At 39.4% G+C, this 13427-nt stretch overlaps 1 protein-coding gene across 1 annotated transcript; it reads left to right on the forward strand.

The window, feature by feature from the left end:
- Window positions 1-4864: 4864 nt before the first annotated feature.
- Window positions 4865-13363, forward strand: ARMC10 (armadillo repeat containing 10). The gene is made up of 6 exons (XM_032687593.1): window positions 4865-4994; window positions 6274-6419; window positions 7566-7700; window positions 9008-9184; window positions 10222-10293; window positions 11509-13363. The coding sequence occupies exons 1-6, from the start codon at window positions 4865-4867 to the stop codon at window positions 11761-11763; spliced, it is 915 nt and encodes a 304-aa protein (XP_032543484.1). The 3' UTR covers window positions 11764-13363.
- Window positions 13364-13427: the final 64 nt, after the last annotated feature.

The following is a 13427-nucleotide window of genomic DNA, read 5'->3' on the forward strand; positions in this document are numbered from 1 at the left end:
AAAATTAATTGGTGCCATCTCATCTGCCCCATATTATCAAGATATCCAGAAAATACTGGCAGGGGATTCATGCACTGCTTGAACTTTAAGCTGGAGGCCTCTCTGGTCTAGCCTTGTCCAAGATATCCCAGGGCATGCTGAATTACACCAGATACCCATCTTTTAGGTGACTTTTTGCACCAAAAATGTCTGCAGAATTGTACACAATACAAACATACACAATTAAAAAATTACTCAGTTATATGCATTCTAATCTAATTATGGAAGTCAAATCAATCATTGCAACTGCTATTAAGAATGAAAACAATTCAAGACTATTATTCCCTAAGAATACCCTATTACACCCCAGAAACAGGACATCTTTAGTGAACTCAGTCTAGTCAGACTAAAATTTTAAGTATTTTAAGATACTAGCCTGCCTTCTGACTTTTTTGTTTTGATCTTTACTCCACTTCCACCTCTCATCATGCATTCCCTCTAACTGAAGCTAGGACTACAAGCCTGTGATCCCTCGTGTTTTATCCTTATCACTGTACTCTTCATTTCCCAGAGAAAGCATCCCAACTCATTTCACCCTGTATTTCTGACATACATACACTCCATTTCCCTAACACCTCCCAAGCCAGTTTTGCATTAGCATCACTGCTCAGTCTTCAGAGAAGAGTACCAGTACCATCTGTCCTAGTAAAGAATACAGGAACCTGCCTGTCCTGGCACTCATGACAAGTTGCCACAGCTCAACTAATGAATGGTATCCTGCAAAATGAGAGCTACATAAATTATTGGACCAAGCATACTTAATTTATACATCATAATTTTCTATTGTATAATATGTATTTTTTTGTTATGCAGAGCAGCTACATAGACTTACGTGTCTTTTTTTCCTTGTGAATCTGCACCCACGTTTCACTGCTGCATAATAACTCTTAATATTTGGACATAATAATGGTCTTATGCTAGAGCCATCTTCCACTTTGGCTTTTTTCTTTTTCTTCTGAAAATGTAAGTGGATCTTCTGGATGTGCAACAAATACATCACAAAGCAGCACCTGCAAAAAGAAACTGCATATTAACACCTTTGTGTTAACAGCAAAGTAGCATCTAGTTATGAAACTAATTAAAATAAGCAGAAATTTACCAGCATCTTTTGAAATACTGCAAAATAGAGGCATTTCTTTTTATCACTTGCCTTCCCTTTCATTCAATTTTTAAAGGTAATATTGCATGTATCATATTTCAATTGCTAGACTTCAAAGCACTGGTTTCAGGATAGTAAAAAAATATGTGGCATTTCTTTAACAATTCCTGCTAAGAATTTCATTGCTTTTAACATGCACTAAAGAAAAAATATATAGATTAGATAATTTTATTTACTCAATGAAAACCAGAATTCAATACAAGTTTAATACTGTGTAGTAAAGAGTATGTTGAATGGGAAGCTGGGCAAAAATTGAACCAGCATTGAAAACAAAATGCAGCTTAAAAAATATTTGCTTTTCAGGGTTATCATACAACTTTGCATTATCTTTTAGTAATAATGGAAAATAACCAACGAACCATTTTTCTCATTTGTCCTTTAGCTGTCTTCAGCTAAAGAACATGGATCATTTACTTTTGGACTTCAAGCTCACATACAGCAAGAAAATCCAAAGTATATTGATTGCTTAAAGTATACGAACGAACTGCAGTTATTTAAGTGAATATTTAAAGGAAACTATAAGCTGGAAGGTCTTGTGCCTGGTAAAAATTTCAAAACATGACTTGCAATACTACTTCTCTTTCAAGACATGGCCTCTTGCTGTTACTAAATTAATTTGGAGCATGTGCTTGAATCCTTTCCAGGAAGCATGGTGGGAGGACAGAAGTTGTGGCTGCCCCACTACTGGAAGTGTTCAAAATCAGGCTGGATGGGACTTTGAGCAAACTGATGGAGCGAAAGCTGTTCCTGCCCACAGCGAGGTGGTTGGACTAGATGATCTTTGAAGGTTTCTTCCAACCCAAACCATTCTATGATTCTATGCACCTAAGTTAAGACCAATATGAAGAGGTGAAGAAAATTATTCATTTGTGCACAGGCAAAGCGAAAGGCCACTGTCTTCAGTTCAGACACCTTGAATATTTACAGTACTAACCAACACACTGATTCCAGCTTTAGCATGTCTTCAATGTTCTCAACAAAAATGTAATTTGCAAGGTATATCTTGATGGTTGACTACATTAAGAAAATATTATAAATCCATCCCTTATCATTGTAGTTCTTGACATGTAATATCTTTTTAAATAATGGACAGCTAAATGGCTTTCATCACAAATTTTCCTATAGACAGATTTCCCAAAGCCAATCCCAGTGTGGGTCAGCTACTCCCTCTGCTGGATTAAGCCACGATGTGTCTGCCATACCTATGCCATTTTTTTATTCAAGTTTTTTTGCCTTTAGTTTCCTCCTTTTTCAAACAAACACAGACAACTTCTTCTCCTTTTGATGTTCTGAAAGGTTTCCAACACAAGAAATCCAAACTATACAGCCATATACTGGATTGCAATTCCTCTGTTTAACATTTTAGAATGTTAATTACTTGATTAAGGAAGGAATTTTAACACCTGGTCTTGCAATCCTCATTCAGATACTCTTCAGTGTTGCTTGGACAACATGTAAAATTTTAAACAACTATATCCATTATGCCAAACAATTATGCCTGTACAAGTCTGGCTATTTCTATCAGACTTCCACAAGGCTCTCAACAATGTAAAGGAGTCCATCATCAATATTTCTCACCCATTCTTCTTCCTACCACTTTAGCCATTTACACACTTCATGGCAAAATTAATTTGGATCACACAGCAGAAAATAAAAAACTCTGCATCCATATTTAATTCTAACATTTTAAGAATACATCTACTTACAACAGTGAAGGTTGTCTTACACAGAGTGTTTGCAGGATTACAGTTTGCCTGACTTTTAATGAATACTGTTTAAAAGTAACTTTGGAGGAGAACTGAAAGGCAGGAAGGAAATGCTCAGATGCAGTAGGGAATCCTAAATTATTTGGACAAGATTACTTGGACTCCAATTGTGTTTGGACCATGTCCAAACCACAACCTCCTCATAAAAAGACTTAAGCAAATGGCCATCTTAGAACTCCATATCCTTAATTTTGAGAATATGTGTATAAATGTTCAAAGGTCTTATCTTGGCTTTGATGTTCCTTAACACAAGGACCAGTATCATCTCATTTATCTTCATACCATGCATACTGTAACTTCCTAAAGAAATTAAATTATAATAAAATTAAACCAGAAACATGGCTGGATATCAGCAAACACCAACCTCTAAGAAACAAGAAAAAAAAAAAGATAAAAAAATCTTACGCAGGGTAATTTTTAACTGGTTCTTTCTTTTAAGAATCTCAAATCTTATCCTTAACTCTTTCATTTTTAGTTCATTAACTTAATGCCACTGCTGCTATAATGCTGTATATAGCTATACTAGCTATAACTTTTGCTTGGAAAGGTAGACATGAGCTATTTTTGAAGTGCTGAATCAAGAACTACACCTCATGCAGACATATATTTTGTTTTTCTGTGCTTAAAAAACAAAGAATTATCTAGAGACAGACTCTCAGGAGAGGTACTCGGTCTGCATGGTAGTACTGCTCTCTAATTATTCTAATTGGCTCAAGATTTCTTTATTAACGTTTCCATGGAAATCTTGGCTGTAATAGCTGCTTGCAAATGAGGTCTATTTTGGTAACTTAAAAGTATCAGGATGTCTCTTAATCTTGTACTTGTGCATTGTGCTTTTCTTTGTTTGAAGGAAACCGAAAAACAGCTGCTGCAGATTTGGAAACAGGCAGAGATGAACGTGTCAAATGAGGAGGAAACCGACAGATTACAGAGAATCACGTTAAGAATCCCAAGGGCAAACCCATCAACTCTGTTTCCCCCACAGTCCTTCATGTTGTGCCAGTTTCTAACATTTCATTGAAGGTTATTTACTCCTATGCCAACAAAAATACCTAATCCACCAGCACCTGAAGCGTGGTCCAGCCTCACCTTTATCTTTGACAGGCCATCAAAAACCATGGATTGCACCCACAGCACTCAAAGAGGAGGGAATTATCTGTTTGAAACCTACAGGTGCTTCTGTAATTAACACTGAAGAACTTAAGCGTATCAAGGAAGGTGCCAATGCAGTTCACTGGGTTTGCCTTAATTTCAATCCTCGTTTAATACGTTTAAACACGTACTAAAAAGCAGAACGGCCTTGCTCCATCTTGTTTCTATTTTTAAAGTTCTCATAAATTGTTCGAGGCAGGCTACTGACAAAAGCAGCAGAACAAAAACACGCCCTGGGCCAGCAGAGGGCGGTGTTAAGGGGTGTGAGATGCCCTGGCCAGCGCCGAGGGGCACAACGAGGGTTCTGCTGAGGGGCCAAGGGGACCTTCCACGGGGACGGCGGGGCGGGCGCCTCCCTCCCACGGATGCTACCGGGGGAGTTTGTGGTCCCACCGGCTCCATGGAGGACCAGGCTGGACAACCAGCGGGTGGTGGGGTCCAGAGGCGGGGGAGGGCGCTGACTGCCCCACCTCTGGGGACGATGTGCCCCCGCGGGGGCTGCCATGGCGCAGGACCGCCCTTGCCTCGGGCCGGCCTGGGGCCGCGGGTGATTCCTTCCTCTGAAACAAAAACTGCATCGCAGCGTTGTGAGGGCCGAGCCTCCCCCGCGTCCCGCCCGCGGAGGTGCCGGCTCAGCATCCCGCCGGCCGCCCAGGGGAAGAGAAGGGCAGATCCGGGGCACATCGCCGGCGGAGCGGCGCCGGATGGGGCGGTGTCTTCCGCGGGCGGCGCAGCCGCGGCCGGGGCGATGGGGGAGCCGCGGGGCGCAGCGCTGAGGGCGGCGGCGGCCGCGCTGCTCGGGGCCGGCGCCTGCTACTGCCTGTGGCGGCTGACGGCGGGCGGGCGGCGGGCGGGGGCCCTGCGGGGGCCGCCGGCAGGTGAGGGGCAGGGCAGGGTAGGGCGGGGCAGGGCAGGCGGTGTCCCCCCCCCCCCGCGGTGTGCGGTGAGGGCGGCGGAGGCTCCGCGGGCCCAGGGGGTTCCCAGCCCGCGGCCGCTGCTCGGGGGCGGATCCGCGCCCTGCGGGAGGCGGTGCCTCAGTGCTGCTCGCCGGCCCTCCGAGAGCAGTGCGGCCCTTTGGAGGACTCTGGAGCGTAGCTTATTTTTAGAAAAGTCTAATTTGTGTTGGTTTTTGTTTGTTTGTTTGTTTGTTTTTTCAAGGCCCCTAAAGCGTGCGTCCGATCACTGTATTTACTTAATGGGCTGATTTGCTGTTATGTTATTAAAGTTATTTGTGTTCCCCCTATAATTCAAAGTTAAAGTGTTTAGACGAGGATGAGGGTGAAAACCGATCTTGTTTTTGAAGTGAGCTCTTGGATTACCATCATTAACTCTGACATCTTTTTTTTTTTTTTTTTTTTTAAACCCCCAAAGAATACTGTGGTGTTTGCCTGGTGAGATGGTGGCAGCAGATCTGTGGAATTTGAAGGACCGGTTAGCTTCTCAGGAGTCATCTCAAGCCAGCTATGACTAGTCCAGCAGTCATAGATCGGGTCTCCAGGCTCTTCAGCTTAGCTAAATAGTTCTGCCTCCTACTGAGTGAAAATGGCCTTTGATGGCATTTGTGTCGCCCTTTTATGAAAGCCAGGTGCTCCATAACATCTTCGTGACTCAGAAACAGCCTTCCTCAGTTGTTTAAGTGATGCCATGACCAGCAGTATTCTTAACATTGCGGCTGTTACTTTGTCAAAGGACCTAGGGTACAAGCAAAATTGTCATTATTATAATTTCTGGAAGTAGTAGTCTGCAAATCAGAAGTGCTGTTTTCCTACAGTGCCCAGACAGATTTCCACATTTCATTTCATAAGCCACTAGGAAAACAAAAACCCAAACACGTTTGGTGAATATTCCTAATAATTTTGTAATGGGAGGTTTGCTGGTCATTAACCAGAGAGTAACGTACCTCAGCTCTAATTGTGCGTTCCTTTTATTCTCTACTTTGAAAAGAGGTAATTAGAGGACTCGGTGAAAAAGGATGGAAAGCTTGCTGTTGTAAAACACAGTCTTTTTACCATGACATTCTGCTTGGGTACAATCATTGTCTAGAACAATGTGTCCTGCAACTGAGAGCTAAATTTCAGCTTTGTAAAAAATGCTAAGGGTAACTAAGTGAAATGTCTCAAACTTGGTATCAAGTATTTAATTTTTGAACACTGACAGACAGCAGTCCTCCAGTGTCAACCCATGGCATGGATGCAGATGCTCTACAGAAACTGATTCATTTGCTCCAGGCCACAGATGATCCATTAGTTCGAGAGCAAGCTTTAATCACTCTCAGCAACAGTGCTGCCTTCTCTGTAAATCAAGTAAGTATTGTTCTGTAGAAAACAACATGTCCAATGCCAGCCAGTCTGGCAGATGAGAGGTGCTGTTCTGCTGAAGTGACACAGGACAGAAAGCTATGATAGCTTGTGCTCTAAAATCCATTTTATGTCTATACCTTAATTTCTGCTAGCCCAAATAATATAATTTACCAGCTTCACAGAATTCATCAAAGCGTAATGTTTGGACAACCTAAAGTCCTTACAGAGTTCTCTATTTGAAAGTGCTGTAAATATACTCTTTTTTTGCTTACAGTTACGTAATGTTAGTGAAAGGGTTGAATTGGAGGTTAAGCGCTTTCAGTTTCACATCTGCAGTTGACTGAGATAAACTAATTTTTTATTCTCACGAAGTTTTTTATGCTGTTTATATATTAGTAATTTTCCAACTATCCAGGTATCTTCCAATCAATTGGACATAGGATGCAGAAAAACCTTGAGCTGGATGCAGATTTTCATGTCTTTGTAAAAGTTTAACCCCACTCTTTTATTTTTTTTTATTTTGTATGATACTTATGACAGCTGTCTATTTTGGCTTCTCAAAACTATTTTCTTAATATAAATCTGATAGAACAGATTGTAACTGAAGCCCAAGGCCCACTGGCCCATTCTTCATTTTCTTGAAAACAGTATATTTTTTTTCAGTGACAGAGTCTAAGTGAGCAAGATTAAAACAGTAATCAAATCAAGTGTAATGGAAAGGAAAAAGTTTCAGAACTTCTATCATAATATGAAGCTGCATCTTGAAATTCTGTTCTGTTCAGTCAAGACTTTTAGGTATTGTGACCTGGCTCAGCTGTTCTATAAAGTCATTATGCAATAACTTTCTTTGATTCTTTATAATCTAAAATGCTTTAAGCATGCTTTGCAGGCCAGATTTTAAAAGTAAATGTGTTGTGCCATTGTCTAGTAACATCAAATAATACTTTGTCCCTAAGCAGGACCATTCTTAATTTCAGGGGAGGCAATAAAACAGTATCTGCCAACCATCTCTCTTTAAACAGACCACCAGTCTGTTCTGGAAGTCTTCATTCACACATATAATTTTTGTTAAAATGGAAACTTTGAGAAAAGCCTTCAGCATTTAATTTAAAGTTTTAAAAACTGTATTAAATCTCTTTTATATTTCAGGATATAATCCGAAGTTTGGATGGCCTTTCTGTTATTGGAGGGATGCTCTCTGATTGCGTTCCCAAAGTTAAAGAAAAAGCACTAAATGCGCTTAATAATTTGAGTATAAATATTAAAAATCAGGAAAAGATACAGGTAAGTTTCTTAAAAGGAAAAACCAAAGTAACCAAGGCACAGGAGATAGTACAGGACTTTCAGCATGTTTGTTAAAGACAAGCCAGGATGCCAAAATGTTTTGATGAGAGGCATAAGAGTCAGCAGATTGGATGATCTCTGCATCCCAAGAGTGAAAAGATAACTTTGAAATTAATTCCTTCACTGGCACTTACTTTTATTTTAAAAGACAGGAAACTAGGCAGCTTGTGTTCAGCTTTCACCAAATGTTATTAAACAGAGATTGTGCTGCTAAGTTTATAGTGGAATTATGTGAGGCAAGATGATTTCCAAACATCCCAAGAACAGCAGCAGTGGTTGTTTAATACAATGGATTGCAGACTGAACTTGGCAGGACTCAGGCAAGGGAGAAGAAAACAGTAATTGAGCCCCTGGGTTTGTGTGAGACCAATTTTTCAGGTGATACTTTCATCTTTAAAGAACAGTGTGTATACATGAATGCCAAGTTTCACTGGTAAATACAGTGGATGCCGTGAAAATAAAGGGACTAAGCATCAAGAAAAAACCCTACTTTTTGTCATTATCAGATTAATCAATAGATCAAGAAGCGTCCAGGCAGAGAGCTGAGGCAGATTTGAAGACTTTCACTGGGTTTTTTTCAGTAGCTTGATAAAAAGGCAGAGTGATTGTATGTGGTAGTTTGCAGGATCTTTAGCAATGGACAACTTTTACTACATACATTTTATAGACATAGTGCTTGCCAATATTTGTATAGGTAGAAAATAACTCCTTTGGTAAAGGCAAAGTAACTTTTTTCTTAGTTAGGACTCCGAGATTTATTGTATATTGTCATCCAAAAGAAAATTTAGTAAAAATAGTTGTTAATGTCAGTTGTCATCACTGTTCCTACAGAGTGCTCCAGTAAATGAGCCACACGACTGGAAGAAAGGATATCATTCCAAGGCTTGTCCTTAGCTTGTTCTCAACATTGAAGATATTAGTTGCTATAAGTGACTTTTTTTAAATAACTCCTTAAAGCAGCTGTGCCACTTCTGAGATGGAGTGAAAGCAATTTAGGTTTTCAGAGCAATTTATGCTTCAGAAAGGTTAGTGGGCTCTGTCTGCTTCTGTCATGCCAACAGAATGTTTGAATGTATTTAAACCTAAAAACTACTTGTTTCCAAGATCCTTCACCATGCTATGTATTCAGCCAGCAATTTCAGGAGGTATTTATGCAACTGTAGCTAGGCCACAGATACTGTTTGTGAACAGAAAATATGCTTGTATCAAAAACTGTCTTTTCTGCATCTCCTTCCCCTTTTCCCCAGGTATATATTACACAAGTTTGTAGGATCGTTGAGTCAGCTCCCCTCAACTCTGATCTGCAGCTAGCTGGACTCAGGCTGTTGACAAATATATCTGTTACCAATGACTACCATCAAAAGATGATAAACTCAATTCCATGCTTTCTTCATTTGCTTTCAGAAGGAACTGAAAGGACACAGGTACTGAGAGGTGTTATTGTTACAAGCCATTTATGAAGCTGCTTTACTTGCCTCCTTTTTTACTGTTTTTGTAAAAGATTTGAGACCGTGCTAAGGAAAACCAAACCCAAATATTCATGAATGATAGCAGATACAGATTTTGTGCACTAAAATATGGATCTGTATTACTTCCAAAATATAAATTCAAAAAGGGGGGAGGGAAGGGAATCTTGGTAGTGGAACCATTGGGCTTGAGCTCAACTAAAGCAGTGCAGGATGCAGGGTGTCCTGTGCCTTTGCTATAACAACTCCAGAATTCTCTCCTACTCTAAACATTGCTACTGCACCACAGAGCAAAGAGAATCTGCATGTGAAAGGGTTCACTGATGCATGAATCTCTAGGGAAACATGCTGAGCAGTGATCCTAAGTTATGGACTTCTGTTCCCTTATGCCTATTACACCTCTTGCAACCCTCGTGACTGCAGTGGGAAATTGTGCTTACTTGTGAATTACTGTAATATTAAAACAAGAGCTTCAGTCAGGGACCAAACAGCATTTATTCAAGATGTTATGGTACCATCAGTGTATGTGATTGCTCTCTCAGATCAAAGCCAGTTTTCCAAAACACAGATTTCCACTAAACATAGCACACCTATTTTACTTAAATACAATAAGGAACTTGGCCTTTCCCCAGTGTTTAGTTTAAAGACTAGTGTCACAAGGTCCAAGAAAGTACAAAGGTACATTTGTATATGCTTCTTATCATTTTAAATATAGCACTTAACCATCCTCTCTGTATTTTAAAAATATTCTGCAGTTTGCCTACTGGGAGTTGTCTATAGATCTTGCCTTATTTTGATGTTAAAGTCAAACTGAATTTGCTTCTAACAGGTCTATACCTTGGTTTTCCCCTATATCAAAGAAGTGCACAACTCAAGGTGTTAGTTGACCCATTTTACCTTTTCCTGTACAAGTCACCACTGACATTATTGATGCCTATTACTGCTGTACTTACTGTTTTGGAGCTTGTAATGAACTTGTATGCTCCTCATTTCAGATTCAAGTTTTGAAAGTACTTGTGAACTTATCTGCAAACCCAGCCATAACAAGACATCTTCTCAGAGCTCAAGTAAGGTTCTTGCTGCTTCATTTTATTTTTAGAATATATACATGTGTACCTGTTTAGATATGTGCATGCACTAGAAGAATTTTAATGTATTAGAAATATATATGCAATTCCGGAGTAAAATTCTAGGCAGTACTTGGTTAAAAGCAGTAGTTAGCAGTGCACATTCTTTCATGGGCTGCCTTTCTTCCAGAGGGTAATGGAATACAGATGCTGTACTTGCAGAGGGACAGGCACAGGGCCCTACAGCCTTGGAGACAGTGGGTTGTACTTCTGGTGCACCATTCCTGATAATCAATGATAACATGCAGCAGCCTTTCCACCAAAGGGGTAGTACCAAGAACTTCAGTTTGTAATATGTATAAGGAACCCAAAACCTCCTTTCCAGGCACACAGTCAGTATATAGATTGAAGACCAGGAGCAGACATCAAATAGAACCAGTACTGTAAATGATCCTTCTCAATAGGTGTTTCTACAGCCAGTATACTGTACCAAAACCAACCAAATTCCACTGAAATCCCCACCCCTTTACTCAAATGCAGTCATAAAGTTATTGTCTCTAAGTGAACTTCCCCTGTGCATCTACTTACATCTTAATGGAGAACTTTGGGACATTTGCTGTGCTGGCCTTGGCACACAGGTTTGTTTCAGTTTCATTCCCTCACACCAAAACAAAGAGTCAGAGTTGGAATGGTGCTGCATCCTCCTCCCCAAAGTAACTTTCTTAACATATGCAGTGGCCTTTATTTGTGAGCTATCTGCCATCAGCAGAGCTAGTCTAGATATTACTGTCTTTTCATTATCCAAACAAGATCAGGGTAGCTAAATATTCAGTTCTGTTAAAATTGCATCCTTTTCTCGTTTATCAGAAGTGCTAACATAAAAATATTCAGATCACTGCAGAGAGCAAAATCAACATTACTGAGAAGGAAAGCAGACCCTCTCTTCCAAATGGGAATTTTCCAGCCAGCTACATTTTGGAGATTGAAAATACAAAGTATTTATTAGGATGTTGATGCACAAGCCAGTCTTTTCTAAAGAGGAAGTATGTGCATACTGTGCAAGTTTCTGACATGCTTTCACAACATACAAAGTTCTGGGATTTCATACAGTTTCTGGTTTAGGTGCAAATTTTTTTTTTCATTTTCTAAAGTTAGATTTGGTTACATGTACTTACTGCTGGTGATTAAGTATGGAATATTTCTTGATTGTCCTAGGTGCCATCATTGCTATTACTTTTTGACAACTATATAAACAGAGATATTCTGCTCAGAGCCCTGGCATTTGCAGCAAACTTGAAAAAGAACATGAACAATGAAGATGGCACCATAACTGAGGACCAATACAGTGAAGACTCAATTTTCTTTACACTCTGCAGGGACTCTGCCCCATTTGCTCAGAAACTGGCGTTTTTGCTGCATCACCCTGATATAGAAGTGAAAGAACAAGTTGTGAGAATATTAACACAATAGTGTTGTTTTCTAAAAACAGACTGACCTGATGAAAATATTTAATCTTGGGAATACTATGCTAAAAAAACCTGCAACAAGCAAACAATAAAACAACGACAAATAAACCCTGAATACTACCATATTACTAGGCACAAATCAGTTACTGCAAAAGAGTATTTAATATAGAGAGCATAACAGATTTTTTTTTACAAGCAAGAGAAAAGCAATAGCTTAATTAACTACAGTGCAGTTACCCACAACCGTGCAAAGTTTCTACACTTGAACAAAAATTGGAAGGATTTTATTTTGCTTTGAAATCGTCACTTTAAGGAAAGCAGGCATATTTTTAAAAATATTTTATTAAGAGTCAAACATTATCTGCAACTGCAAGTTAGTATTCTCGTCTTTATAAAAAAGTCTATGAGAGCAGTATCATACACATTTTTACAAAAGCTTCCTATTCTGTAGCAGCCCTTGAGCCTGCTTTCCTTGGAGAACTGTACTCCTTTTTCCTGCAACTGGAACATCATTGGAATAAGCGCTTCTGCTGAATTAGCCTCCATAAAGTTTAAGTCATCAATCGAGCATTAATTCAAAATGAAGTGGAATACATACAAACATCACTGTAAAAGAACCTGAATGGAGTTTCATTGATGAACAGAAAACATACTGGAAAAGACTTCTCAAACCAGACTGCTAAAAAACTTCCTAACACTTGTATTATAGAGAAAGTAAAAAAAGCATCAGTTTTCCACTTTGTACCATTTTTAAGAGAACTGTATCACCTAAACTGTTACCAGGTGCTTCATCTTTCTAACTTAATATACCCACTCTGCTCTTAATAAAACATTCCTGTCTTCTCTTTCTGTAATGCAATAGACGTTATTTTCAGAAGGTGACTTTGCAATTAGCTAAAACTGCAAGAAAAAGATGACCTTGAAACTGCAACATACGTATGCCCTGATCAATACAGGGGTAAAGCTACATGTATCTAATTTAACCACATAGGTAGTTTTAACTCACCAGGAATACAGTCAAGGCAGAAATAGAAGTTGGCATGATTCCCAGTCAGAACTTTGACAATGGCTGCATTGACAGTGAACTTCCCTTTCTCCTTCCCACTGCTCCTAAAACACTGTACAGTTTTTAATAAGCAAGTTACATTACAATCACTTAATGTTTTGCTACTTTTTGTAGACTTAATGTGTTCTGCTGCTGAATTTAACAAAGAAAAATAAAAGCTAGGCCAGACACTAAGAATTTACCAATCCCACTCTCCTCTCCTGATGAGACCTTAAGACTAGACTGTTCTAGGTATAGCTGATATATATGTTTACTTTAGCTGAGCAACAGAGATGTCTAGATGTCCCTTTTCATGTTGTCCAACCTAAAAAGAAGTTTTTTAAATATCTTGTTGATAGAGTTGACCTTTTATCCTTTGCTTTGACAGCTGACAGAAACAAGTGACATTTTCTAAAAATATTTCTAAAAGTTGTTACAGTGTTGTCTCAGTTGTCTTTTTCTGGTCTAGAAAGACCTATTTTTAAACGTTTTCTTCATAGAACAATGCTGTTGAGATGTTCTAAAATCATGCAAGACTCTCCAAAGTGCCTTCATGCAAGGATGTCTAATTTTTTTATTCCCTACCCCACACCCTGGATGGAATCTTATCAGCACCAAGCAAA

This window comes from Chiroxiphia lanceolata, chromosome 5, assembly GCF_009829145.1.
Source record: "Chiroxiphia lanceolata isolate bChiLan1 chromosome 5, bChiLan1.pri, whole genome shotgun sequence".
Classification (NCBI taxonomy): Eukaryota; Metazoa; Chordata; class Aves; order Passeriformes; family Pipridae; genus Chiroxiphia; species Chiroxiphia lanceolata.

Excerpts from the sequence above, each read along its gene's own strand:
- ARMC10 (XM_032687593.1), top strand. The coding sequence starts at position 4,865 with ATGGGGGAGCCGCGGGGCGCAGCGCTGAGGGCGGCGGCGGCCGCGCTG. Across the intron at positions 6,420-7,565 it reads CTGCCTTCTCTGTAAATCAA|GATATAATCCGAAGTTTGGA; the intron begins GTAAGTATTGTT and ends TTTATATTTCAG. Across the intron at positions 10,294-11,508 it reads GACATCTTCTCAGAGCTCAA|GTGCCATCATTGCTATTACT; the intron begins GTAAGGTTCTTG and ends TGATTGTCCTAG.